This window comes from Heptranchias perlo, chromosome 11 (genome assembly GCF_035084215.1).
Source record: "Heptranchias perlo isolate sHepPer1 chromosome 11, sHepPer1.hap1, whole genome shotgun sequence".
Lineage (NCBI taxonomy): Eukaryota > Metazoa > Chordata > Chondrichthyes > Hexanchiformes > Hexanchidae > Heptranchias > Heptranchias perlo.
In genome coordinates this window covers 20,421,363-20,434,709 of record NC_090335.1, presented here as the reverse complement: position 1 = coordinate 20,434,709, position 13,347 = coordinate 20,421,363, and the positions used below count along the sequence as shown (strand labels likewise).

General features: G+C 40.4%; 1 protein-coding gene across 4 annotated transcripts in view; it reads left to right on the top strand.

The window, feature by feature from the left end:
* The window catches only part of LOC137327155 (uncharacterized), a 55,673-nt gene that overhangs the window by 31,638 nt on the left and 10,688 nt on the right, over positions 1 to 13,347 (top strand). For all 4 annotated transcript variants that reach the window (XM_067992669.1, XM_067992668.1, XM_067992670.1 and 1 more), the window contains 2 exons: positions 9,819 to 10,026; positions 12,083 to 12,286. In XM_067992669.1, the coding sequence (XP_067848770.1) occupies positions 9,819 to 10,026; positions 12,083 to 12,286 (412 nt within the window). The remainder of the gene's footprint in view (positions 1 to 9,818; positions 10,027 to 12,082; positions 12,287 to 13,347) is intronic.

Here is a 13,347-nt window from a genome sequence, read left to right as displayed (position 1 = left end):
TGTCCCCTTCTCGAGTAGCCATTCTTCGTGTGTGTCTGTGTGCGTGCCTGGATGGCGAATGTCAGTACAAACTATCACAGTCAACCCTAATCTTGCCCCATCTGAGTTGCGCATGCATACCCAATTCTAGTAGAGGTTCCTAGATAGGGAGTGACTATTTCTTCCTTCACCCAATCACCAGGCTAATTGTAACGCACCATCACAACCCCAAACCAGATTCACCAATATATACAATGAATCAAACTGGAAACCTTGGCGGTTTGTATACCATGTGGTGCATTTAGCAGCTGAGCTGTGAAACTCATCTTCATATTATTTCTACATGCTTCTTGTTTTCTTTGTATCAGACTAGCTTTCCTTCATGTGAAAGTAGTAAAACATACTGTAGTGCTAGTACAGTATAAAGAAATAATCTGAAATGCTACCAACAGTAAAAGTCTCTTTTAATGGCCACGTACAATCAAAACCTATTCTTCATCCCTAATTAGTGGTTTTGTGGTGACATTTTATGACTGGAATGTATAATCCATGCAAATATCTGAGTTAGATTCTGTAAAAACGGAAACTTTTAATACGAGGAACTAATCTGTACTCAGAATGATTACTGTATATGTATCACTTTCGTTGCTATGCCCTTTCAATTTTATTTAGCAAATAGTTGCAGTCTAAAGGAGCAGTTCATATTTGCAACTTTTAAGCTTGTTGTATTTGTAGTTGTTTAAAGTGCTGTATGTTCACTGTCTACGTATATTAAAGTTGCTTTCAATATATTCATTCTTTAAGTCATTTACTTCTACATGTAACTTGTAGACCGGAATTCGTTGCAAAATCGATATTGGCACCGAACGCTATAAGTTAGACGATTGTGCTCCCCGATCCTCCAGTGGTGAATTTGCTGGAAGAATAATTAGAATGCGCCGCAGCGAGCACAGCGGCTGATCGGGAGCAGCGCGGCCAATGACCAAAGTAAAAACCCATTGCGATGTGATGCTACTCGGGCCCGATAGTGTTTAAAGTAGATGTTTGAAGGTTGAAATGATGGACAGAAACCAACGCATTCCAATTATAGAGCTGAGTCACCTTAAGGACTGTTTTTATATCAGCCTGGTTAGTTCATTAGATGAAACAGTGACTCTTTCCCCTCCTTTCCCCCCCCCCCCCCACCCCCAACCTCCGCCTCCCTTCCCATTGAGGTTGAACGAACAACATGGAAACCAGAGGTTTTTCGTTTTTCAGTTGCTCAAGCAGTATATAATCTCAGAGCTATTTCTGATTTACCCGTTAGATTTTAATAAGGTATAAATGGGCACATTTTGAACAATAATGACCACATTCACAACGTGTAGGATTAACATCCAAATTACATCTAAAAAAGACATCCAGATGGCAGTTTAAGGCTAGGAACTGCTCACCCCTCGCCATATATATTTGCATTTAACAACAGTGACCCTAGACACTGTCAGAATGGCACCACTGAATAATTTTTTAAAAAGCAACTAATGAGGGAACACAATTGTTTCTTCATTTAAACAGTAAACTACTATTGCACCAAACATTGAGCCCTCCAGCGCCATTCTGTAATGGTCTAAGTGGTCATTACAGTGGCGTCATCTCAGCAAACTCAGTCTCACTGTTGATTTTAATGGCGTGAGGCTATGATAATTAGCTGTTCAACTTTATCGCGAGGGTCTCTAAGGAGCAGCACAAAAGTCTCAGGAAATTATGGTGTGGCGTACATAATGGCCTACGTCAATCTTATTTCTGCACCATAATAATGGCATACGCCGTAGATGTACATTTTCAGCAAATTCAAGCCCGTAATGTTGTTAGAATTCTCTGTACAGCTTGCTGTGATTTTGTTTCTTGAAATCATGGTAGCTGGTATGTTTTTAAAATTGCTTTCATTTGATTTCTGCAGTTTTAAGTTGCAAAATGGAGTGTAGTGTAGTATACTATAGTGAAGGAAGAACTGCATAGAATTCAACCAGTAGGTTGAGTGTCTAATCCATTTTGAAATTTTCATTTTTGTACATGGCATGAGACCAAAACCATCCTAAATAATATTGTATTTCTTTCCTCATCAGTAATAATGGAATGGCTGTATTCGCGTTAAAGAAAGAACTTGCATTTATATGGTGCTTTTCATGACCTCACGACTTCCCAAAGTGCTTTACAGCCAATGAAGTACTTATGAAGTGTAGTCACTGTTGTAATGTAGGAAATGCAGCAGCTAATTTGTGCACAGCAAGCTCCCCACAAACTGCAATGTGATAATGACCAGATCATCTGTTTTTAAGTGTTGGTTGAGGGATAAATACCCGGTCACCAAGGAAAACTCCCCTACTCTTCTTCAAAATAGTGCCATGGGATCTCTTACACTCACTCGAGAGGGCAGACAGGGCCTCGGTTAGTGAGGAATAGATTATTCATTGGGAGCATCAGTTTAGCCTATCACAGCCCAATGGTGCAGCATGTTGATGTGCCAGTGCTCTACCTGATGGTGTCGCAGGCTGTCGATTTGGATCTGGGATTGTCCGAGTGGAAATTTCCCAGGTAGCCAAGGAGACAGAAAAGGTCTAGGTTGGACAATGTGAATTCTTCCTAGTACTTGCTAAAATTCTAAGAGTAATACTAGGTGCAAGACGTGACCAGCAGTTTAATATTGTTAAAGGTCCACATCCTTTTAGATTCCAGAACAAGTTCTTGATTTGTTTGTTCTCTGTTTGCTCCCTGATCGTGACTGATGTTTAATATTTCAAGTTCTAGATTCTGAATTGCGAAATGCCAAGTTAAGAGTAGTTCTTCAATTACCGTACTAATAACTTAGTTTTCAGAATACTCAATGTTCCTACTGTCCAATATTGTCCACTTATAAAATCAAACAGTTTATTTAGTGGAGTAGATTATATAAGATACATAGCAGACGTTACATAGAATTTACAGCACAGAAACAGGCCATTCGGCCCAACTGGTCCATGCCGGTGTTTATGCTCCACATGAGCCTCCTCCTACTCTTTTTCATCTAATCCTGTCAGCATTTCCCTAGATACTTCTTGGTGATCAGTCCATTGGAACCAGCTATAAATTTAGAAATGACATTTGACATGGCGAAATACTGCTAATGCAACACGTATAATTCATCTTTTTTCCTGTCAGAGATGTTACACACACGCTGTCCCAGCCAAAAGGATAGGTGACCTTCCTCCAATTCTGCTTTCAACTTGACGGCAACAGACTATGCAGGAGTGGTCTGGCCTGTTTCTCCCTTCTGCACTGTGCTGAAGTGCTCACCCATTGCTTAGCGCATCCTCATAGTGAATGACTAAGAAATAGTCACCATTTACATAAACAATTTGGGCCATGAATTAGAAGTACAATTACAAAATTTGCAGACACCACCAAATTGGGCAGGTCTAGTTAATACTGAGGATGAATGCAACAAAATACAAGAGGACGTTAAAAAAACTTGCAGGATGGGTACGTAGATGACAAATGAATTTCAATATAGATAAGTGTGAGGTGGTGCATTTTGGTAGGAAGAATAAGAGGCCACATACTCCTTGGAAAATAAAAGTCTAAATGAGTTAGAGGAGCAAAGGAGTCTCTGGGTACGGATACACAAATCATTAAAAGAGGCGAGTTAATAAGGCCTTTTTTTTTTAAAAAGCAAACAAAGCACTCTGGTTCACTTCTAGAGGGATAGAATTGAAAAGCAGAGAAGTTACGTTAAACTTGTATAAAACCTTGGTTAGACCACACATGGAGTTCTGTGAACAGTTCTGGTCTCCATGTTATAAAAAGGATTATACAGGTACTGGAGAAGGTGCAAAAAAGATTTACATGGCTGACACCAGAAATGAGAGGTTATATCTATCAGGAATGATTGAACAAGCTGTGGCTCTTTTCTCAAGAAAAAGAGAAAGCTGAGGGGTGATCTAATAGAAGTCTTTAAGATTATGAAAGGGTTTGATAAGGTAGACGTAGAAAAAGATGTTCCTGCTTGTGGAAGAGATCAAAAACAAGGGGCCATAAATATGAGAGAGTCACTAATAAATCCAATAGGGAATTCAGGAGAAACTTACCCAGAGAGTGGTTAGCATGTGGAACTCGCTACCACAAGGAGTAGATGAGAATAGCACAGATGCATTTAAGGGGAAGCTAGGTAAACCCATGAGGGGGAAAGGAATAGAAGGATGTGCAGATAAGGTTAGATGAAATGGGTTAGGAGGAGGCTTGTGTGCAGCATAAACACTGATATGGACCAGTTGGGCTGAATGGCCCGTTACTGTTCTGTACATTCTATGTAATAGGAACTTGTCATGTACGAGTTCATGGACACAAACCCTTATCACATCACTCCTTGGCAAAGCACATAGATGCACCCCTGCCCCCCCCTTCCCTCTTCCAGGCCATTTATCAATGCATGGGCTGAATTACGAGCAATATCTTTACTGAAATCTCTTTCGTTGACATGACCAAGTTAATGAACTTAATGTAAATCATAAAATTAAGATATGAGCCGAGGAATTACTGTTGGTGTTATTAATGGATGAGTGCAGATAGAAAAAGCCATAAAAAGATCCGTAGCATTTTGAGTTTTTTAAATAAGGATATGGAGTACAAAAGCTAAGAAGTTTGGTAAATTTATAAAAGGTAATGGTTAGGCCACAGTTGGAGCAGTGTGTGTAGTTGTGGTCACCCCATTATAGAATGGACATCAAAGTCATAGAAAACACAACATTTTAGATGACAGTGGATATGAGAAACTCTATTTATGAGAAGAGACTTGAGATACTGGGACAATTTCCACTGGTGAAGAGAAGGTAAAGAGATTTAATAGAGCTGTTTAACATTATGAAGTGTTTTGATGGGATAAATGGGGAAAGACTATTTCCTCTGGGTACTCAGCGACAGCATCAACAATTAAATTTGTCACGAAGAATGGGAGGAGAGAGTTTAGGGAAAAATTTCTTTACATAGTTATTAGAGCAGGGAATACTTTGCCACGGGGAGTGTTTGAGGCAAAGACAATTGCACCTTTTGGGAGGAGTAGATTACATTAAAGCTGAAGAAAATACAAGTCTATCGGGACAGTGGGGTTAGTTTTGGATTGCTCCAGCAAAGAGCCGGTATTGGGTCAAATGACCACCTTCTGTGCTGTAAACTTCTGTAGTGCTGTGGACACCCATCAACTTGCTACCATTAAAATAGCAGATAAACACCTTCATTAACATCGAAGACCGAGGAATGTCACATGAACATGTGAAGTCTTTGTTTGCTAATATCTTCCAACAGTAATTTCTGAGCTATGGTGTGTTAGTGTTCCAACACGCTGCGCCCCAGATGGGAGCCACAGGTCCCCATATGGTGAATCAGGATCAGAAGGCATAATACTGAGGCCAGGCACTTCTCCAGAGGGAGGGAAACTGAGAGGGGAGCCATCTGAACTTCACGCCTATTGGCAGCCGGCTGAAGAATAATGTCAACGAAATGGCAGAAATAATAAATAATTACTTTGCCTCAGTATTTACCAGGGAGATTAACATGGTGGGCATGACATTCTATCTTTTTTTGATCTCTTCTAAAGACATTTAAGATGGAAAGGTGGGGGGGGATAATTGATAAGCTGATGAATCTTAGAGAGGATAAAACCCCTGGTCCGGATAGATTGAATCCGTGCATATTAAAAGAAGTTAGGGAAGAGACGGCAGAGGCACTATTACCACATATATAAAAATTCATTAGAAAAGGGAATAGTGCCAGAGGACTGGCGGACAGCTAACGTGATTCCTATATTTAAAAAGGGAGCTAGAACAAGTCCAGGGAACAATAGACCAACTAGCTTAATATCGGTGGTAGGAAAGATAATTGAATCTTTACTCAAAGATGTAATAGAAAAACATCTAAACTAAAAATATAATAAAGAATAGTTAGCACGGATTTCAAAAGGGAAGGTCATGCTTGACCAACTTTATTGAACTTTGAAGAAGTAACAAAGTGTAGACAAGGGAAATGGGGTAGAGATAATATTTGGATTTTCAAAAGTCCCTCGATAAGGTACCGCATAGTAGACTTGTGACTAAGGTCAGAGCATGTCAAGTCAGGGGACAAGTAGCACAATAGATAGCAAGCTGACTACAAAACAGCAAACAGAGTAGGGGTTAAAGGTAGTTTACTCAGACTGGCAAGAGGTGGGACATGGTGTCCCACAAGGATCAGTGCTGGGACCACTGTTGTTCACCATTTACGTAAACAATTTGGACTCTGGAATCGGAAGTACAATTTCAAAATTTGCGGATGACAGCAAATTGTGGAGTATAGTTAATACTGAGGAGAACTGCGACAAAATACAGGAAGACATTAATCAACTTGCAGAATGGGAGTGTAATTGGCAAATGAAATTCAATATAGATAAGTGTGAGGTGGTACATTTTGTTAGGAAGAATAAGGAGGCAACATAATCCTTGGAAAATAAGAGTCTAAATGGGGTAGAGAAGCAGAGGAATCTGGGGGAACAGATACACAAATCACTAAAAGTAGTGTTGCAGGTTAATAAGGTCATTAAAAAAACAAACCAAGCACTGGGATTCATTTCTAAAGGGATAGAATTGAAAAGCAGGAAAGTTATGTTACTCTTGTATAGAAGCTTGGTTAGACCACACTTGGAGTACTGTGCACAATTCTGGTCTCCATATTATAAAGGATATAGAGGCACTGCAGAAGGTGCAAAAAAGATTTACTAGGATGATTATTCATTCATGGGATGTGGGCGTCGCTGGCAAGCCCATCCCTAATTGCCCTCGAGACAGTGGTGATGAGTCACCACCTTGAACCATTGCAAACTATGTGGTGAAGGTACTCCCACAGTGCTGTTAGGGAGTGCCAGGATTTTGACCCAGTGACGATGAAGGAACGGCGATATATTTCCAAGTAAGGATGGTATGTGAATTGGAGGGGAACTTGGAGGTGGTGATGTTCCCATGCGCCTGCTGCCTTTGTCCTTCTAGGTGGTAGAGGTTGCAGGTTTGGGAGGTGCTGTCAAAGAAGCCTTGGTGAGTTGCTGCAGTGCATCTTGTAGATGTAGGATGATACCTGAACTGAGAGGTTATACCTATCAGGAAAGATTGAGCAGGCTGGGCTTTCTTCTCTAGAAAAGAGAAGACTGAGTGGTGACCTGATAGAGGTCTTTAAGATTATGAAAGGTTTTGATCAGGTGGATGCAGAAATTACTTTTTCTACTTGTGGGGGAGACCAGAACTAGGGGCCATAAATATAAGATGATCACAAATAAATCCAATAGGAAATTCAGGAGAAACTTCTTTACCCAGAGAATGGTTAGAATGTGGAAAACTCTACCACAAGGAGTAGTTGAGATGACTAGGGCAAGCTGGATAAACACATAAGGGAGAAAGGAATAGAAGGATATGTTCATGGGGTTAGATGATAAAGGGTGGGAGGAGGCTCGTGTGGAACATAAACACTGGCATGGATCTGTTGGGCTGAATGGCCTGTGTCTGTGCTGTACATTCTATGTAAGCCTTGGAGTAGGTTGTGTGTTCAGCCTCCTAGTCAGGGAATAGTGTGTGCCATTGTTAGGGGAGGAGGGTCTTATAAAGGAGCAGAAGGTGAATCTGTATGTATCTAGCACCTCCTACCTTTCACTGCCAATCTAATTTGGACTATTGTTTCACGTGTTTTGCTTTCTTGGGCTTTTATATTCCTTTTTTTAAACTTATCACCAATCTCTCTGTTCCCAGAATGCAGTCCTTATTATTCATCCTTGGGGTTTCACTTAATATTCAGTAAATCTCCTACGCATTTGGAAGAATTTTCTAATATGTCCATCTTTCTACAAACCAATAAAGCACCAAATCAATTTGAACATATTAACCAGTTATTCTTTGAAATGCACATTTCTGAAATGTATTTTTCTCTAGCGTTTCCTGTGTATGGATATTTCGTTTGATTTTCTAAATAATTAATGCTCATAGTTTTCACATCTTCTGATCAGACAACCAGTCTCCAATTTTTATGTATGTTCTGTCATCTAAGCCTATTTACAGCATTTCTATGTTCAATCTCTGTCCTCCGTCTACTGCATGTCGCTAATAATGCTTTAACTAGCTAACTGAAAACTAGAGCCTTCATAATCTAAATGCCATAAATCTTGATCGACTGTATTATAAAGTAAAGAATTTATATTTTATAGTTATTGTTTTAATTCACCAATGTAGATAAAGCCACTCAGTTCAGCTGAAAAGGTTGTAGGGGTGGTGAGACGTTACATGAAAACAAATCCATTAAAATCAAGGCTTCACTTCTAGCAGCGAGAAAAGTATAAGCCTCTCCCTGGAGGTGTGAAGCCTGGGGCAGACTGTAGGTAAGCTATCGGAGATTGACATTAAAGTAGGGGCTGTTATGGTAATTCTTGGAATTGAGCCTTGTCTGGGAACTTCAGTTAAAACAAAAGCAAAATACTGCGGCTGCTGGAAATCTGAAATAAAAGCAGAAAATGCTGGAGACACTCAGCAAGTCAGTTCTGATGAAAGGTCATCAAGCTGAAACGTTAACTCTGTTTCTCTCTCCACAGATGCTGCCTGACCTGAGTATTTCCAGCATTTTCTGCTTTTATTTCAGGGGGCTTCAGTTACTGGCTTCATCCCTGAACTGCTGTTATGGTGGCAAGTAGATGGGCTGATGTCCACCTCTCTACCTGATATTGCACAACCAAGGCCCACTGCTCCCTGATGCTTGAGAGAATTGTCCTTTCATAGCTGAGAGGATCTGACCTGCACTATACTACAGATTGAGGAAGGAAGGAAGGGAGGGAGGGGTACACAAAATCCTAATATTACAATGCACACACGGGTATGGTATATGTAGTGGTTATGTTACTGGACTAGTAATCCAGTGGCCTGGTCCAATAACCCAGAGAACGTGAGTTCAAATCCACTGTGGCAGTTTGAAACTTTTAATTCGGCTTTTAAAAAAAATCTGGAAATAGAAAGCTGGTCCACTAATGTCCTTTTAGGGAAGGAACCTGCTGCCCTTACTCAGTCTAGCCTATATGTGACTCCAGTCCCACACCAATGTGGTTGATTCTTAATTGACCTCTGAAGCAAACTACTCCGTTGTATCAAAACTGCTTCAAAGAATAACAGATGTTCAAGAAGGCGGCCCACCACTTCCTTGGGGCAACTTGGGATGGGCAATAAATGACAGCCTTGCCCGCGATGAATGGGGAAAAATACACAGTATCATAATATTTATAAAATCCATTGCTCCTGGTCTTTATAATCTCAGTAAATGAACAGGAAAAAGGTGGGTCATACTCATTTTAAGATTTTTTTTAAAGGTGTCGTACAGTGTACAATCTTGTGGTGCATTCCACTGGGTATATTGTGATTGAAAAGGATCATTGTGTCACCAAAATAATATTTTGCCAACTGTACCTGTGCAAGCTTGATCCTCTTATGGGTGGCAAAAAAGAAATGAATCTATTCCCCACTTTTGTTATCCCAAATGATGGTTGAGCACATACGTCAGGTAATAAATTGCAGAAAATCAACTATGCCATTAGCATAGATTACCGGTCTTGTTAGACTGTACATCAACGTACTGGACCATTTCACTGTAGATATGTTAATGTGATTGAACAAGTGGCAAAGGACGATGGGAGATTCCAGTTGTTCGACCAAGTGGGCACAAATCTGTTTTAACATTAGTCATCACTATGACCTGTATTTTAGACTGCATCGTAATCTTAGCAGCTGAGATTTTCCATGTTAATCCTATTAGCCATTATTTCTGGCCATTAGGACATCTCAGGTGGCAATGGAAAAGCTTCAGAACAGGAGGGAGAAGAGGTGTGCGTCAATCTGGATTCCGACTGTGAGGATGAGGTGAACCCTTCTGAAAAACCTGAGGAGGCCAAAGCAACTACTGAAGTACAGCAACAGGGATGGCAACAGCAAGACACCTCGACTGTGCCGGAGAATGACGAACAGAGAGCCTTTGAACCAAAAGGTGGAGATAATAGCCTATTTAAAACTTTTGTATTTTTTTAAATGTTTCATGAACTATATAAACACATTTCCAAAATATGCACTGTTAGGAAATGTTCATTCAAATCCATAGGAATTAGTAATCTTCATAATCTAAGAATAATTATTGTATTTTTTTATTAGAAGGGAAATTCCCCATCAAGAACTCATTTAAAACACAAATGAGTACAAAGAATTATGATTAACCCTAACATTTTTAAATTTTGTTCTGTCATTACTTTTTTAATATTTTGAATCCTAATGTTTTACGGTACTGGCTTGGAAGGGTGACTGCGCCAGCAGTACAAAAGGGTTGAATTAAGGTCAGCAGTTAATGAAATATATGAGACCTCCTAGCCAGAGAAGACAATGGTGCCGATTCTAGTTCTTTTGTTACTCCCCAAAAATGCGATAGAGGGCTAAATTGGGCAGAAATGGATCCCACTTATTTTCAACCCAGCTGACGTTTCCAGTGAAGTCTAGGGCAGATGTTGGAAGCGCCTATTCAAAGGAGGCAAGAGTTTCATTAGTGTATGTAAAAGAGGTGAGGAAGTCCCCCCACATGATTTATTGATGGTTCGGCTTCCTGGACACCAAATCCAACCCATGGCCAGGAAACCTGGCATCCAGGATTGCTAGGGGCTGGCTTCTGGGTGGTGGTGGGGGGGGGAGGAGATGCCTTTCATATGCTGTGCCTTTTAAATGATAAGTGTTTTAGCCCATTTCTGAGCCATTTTTTTTTTCCTGCTAGCACTTAGGCTTTCATGAGCCTTTGTGCCCCCAGTCCTTCGTTCTAACTCTTTTGCACCCTGCACCATTCCTGGCACCAATAGGAATCTTCCAAGGTGCCCCCCCAGTCAGCACCCACACACACACCTGCATCTACAGTGAGGTGAAATTACCTCACTTTGGCAGAAGTGGTGCTCAATAAGGCTCCTTTTTCTAAACAAACCTGTACCAACAGACCCTTGATGTCATCACTATAATACATGAACGCCTGACTAACCGGATAATTCCTCAGAAGCACCTCAATCACAGTATCCCATGCAGAAGGCATGCCAGGGTAACCAGGAGAGAGAATTGCCTGATTGGTGGCATCTTGGCAAGTGTAACTAATCATTTCTGCCACACCTACCTGGCAGTGACTGTCAGGACCAGTCTTCTCAGGATCTGGGTCAGCAGTGGGCCAGATACAGAGCTGTGCCATCTGGTCCAATGACACCTATGGCTATCATGCAACACGGGGCTGGCACATGCAGGGCCAGTAATAGTCAGCTGTGGCCTGAAACTCTGCTATATGTTCATTTAGGCGTGCTGCAATGCTGACCTATGTGGATGTTGCCGACAACTGACAGCACCACATCGACTTTAATAGCCATTAACAGGAGGTTGGGTGTTGGACTGCTCTATCGTATGTCTGCAGACTCACGTCTTCACCTTGCGTTCTCTTTCCCTTCATTTCTTAATCTCTTGCCACTTCAGTCTTGACAAAGGCCGCTAATCGGTTGAGATGCCCTTTAAGGATCTTAAAAGGCTTTCAAAATTTTTGTACTTTTATTGGTCCCCTTATCTTTAAATTTGAGTGACATGTAATTTTCATCTCCCACCACTAATATCTTCCCTACACCTGTCTGCACCTGGTGCTGTGAATGATTATGCAAGTGAGCTTACACCAGAGTGCTATTAATACTTGATCTTTTGGGTGCAATTGCACCTATTCCTAACCATTTAGAACTGATTTAAATGCAGATTGACCCCAATATACCTGATGGTTCAACAAGGCATAGAGATTCAATCTAAATTCTGTTATCCAGAAAGGGATTGTAGCGTGGCTGTACATTTCGAATTACAATAAGCCACACCTGCATACTAACTTTATGCTAGGTGTTCTACAAGGCTCCCTGTTGATTAAGAGCAACTTTAATTAAGAAGTTCAATTATTTAAAAAGTGAAATATATATATATATATATATATATATATATATTTATTAGTATTAGTTTAACCAGAGTTTTTCATTAACTGTATTTTTCCTCACCAGAAACTCTTGGTAATCCAGCTCGGCAAGTCCAACTCCCCTATTCTGCTGTGTACGTCGCTAAGCAAAAAACAAGACCAGAGCTGGCAGCCCGATACCTAGTTCGACACCTGTTTCCTGAGGTGGTGCTGGTCAGAAGCAACGTATATGGAAATCTAGATCGGGGCATAGCTCCTTTGGACTGCAACAAAATCAGTGCTGTCCGAGGTACTTAAAGATAATTACCATGACTGAACTTGTATTTCTTTAAAGAGAAACCACGGTCTGGTCCAGTTTTTAAAAAAAAAATGTTATTATTAAAGACGTTAAGTTGGTAACAGATCTTTTACAAGATCAGCTAATGGAATTCAAATCTTTGCACATCTCCATCAATACTAATATGATGGAAATGAAAATCAGGCGGGTTCCAAAACGGGCAGACGATCCACTCCGGCAGTTTTTTGTCCAAGTGGCGAAGGTGAGAATTAGCCTCTTTGCTTCCAGGGAGCAAAGCGAGCAGTTATTTTGCTGCCATCACCAGATTCCCTAGTTCAGGTCAGAGCTTAGTTTTGATAACACCTGCACCACACAGTCCTCTCGTTATATTGCTTATGGGATATCTCTTTGCCTCAAAGATTTCCCTAGCGCACGGGGGTTATGTTTTTATTTCCCTCACACTCTTGATCTTTCTAACCAAAAGATCTCTGGACAGTTTTGTGCTGTGGATTTGTGTCCATCAGGAAGATTTTGACGAGGCAGGCTAATCTTAAAATTCTTAATGAAAACAAAAGAATATCATCTCTACTGTCAGTTGGATTGAACCTGGCCTCGCTCTCAAACTCTCCTTAAAAACAATGAAACCCAACCATTAGGAAGAATAATATAAAAATGGTCTAAAAATATTGAACTAATAGAATTTTTTTAACCTACCTTTGTTCATGGCAGTTTGAGCATCAAGCTAAGAGAACAGAATCTCCTCATTTTTCCCCAAATCTGCCTTAAGCATTAAGGGGGAAAAACATCATTAAGCAAAAGCAGAGCTTAAATGAATGTTTCTAATGAATAGTTAATATAGAAAGAAAGACTTGCATTTATATAGCACTTTTCACGACCTCAGGATGTCCAAAGTGCTTTATAGCCAACAAAGTACTTTTTGAAGTGTAGTCACTGTTGTAATGTAGGAAATGAGGCAGTCAAATTGTGCACTGTAAGGTCCCACAAACAGCAATGTGATGTTTTTAGTGATGTTGGTTGAGAGATAAATATTGGCCAGGATATCGGGGGAACTC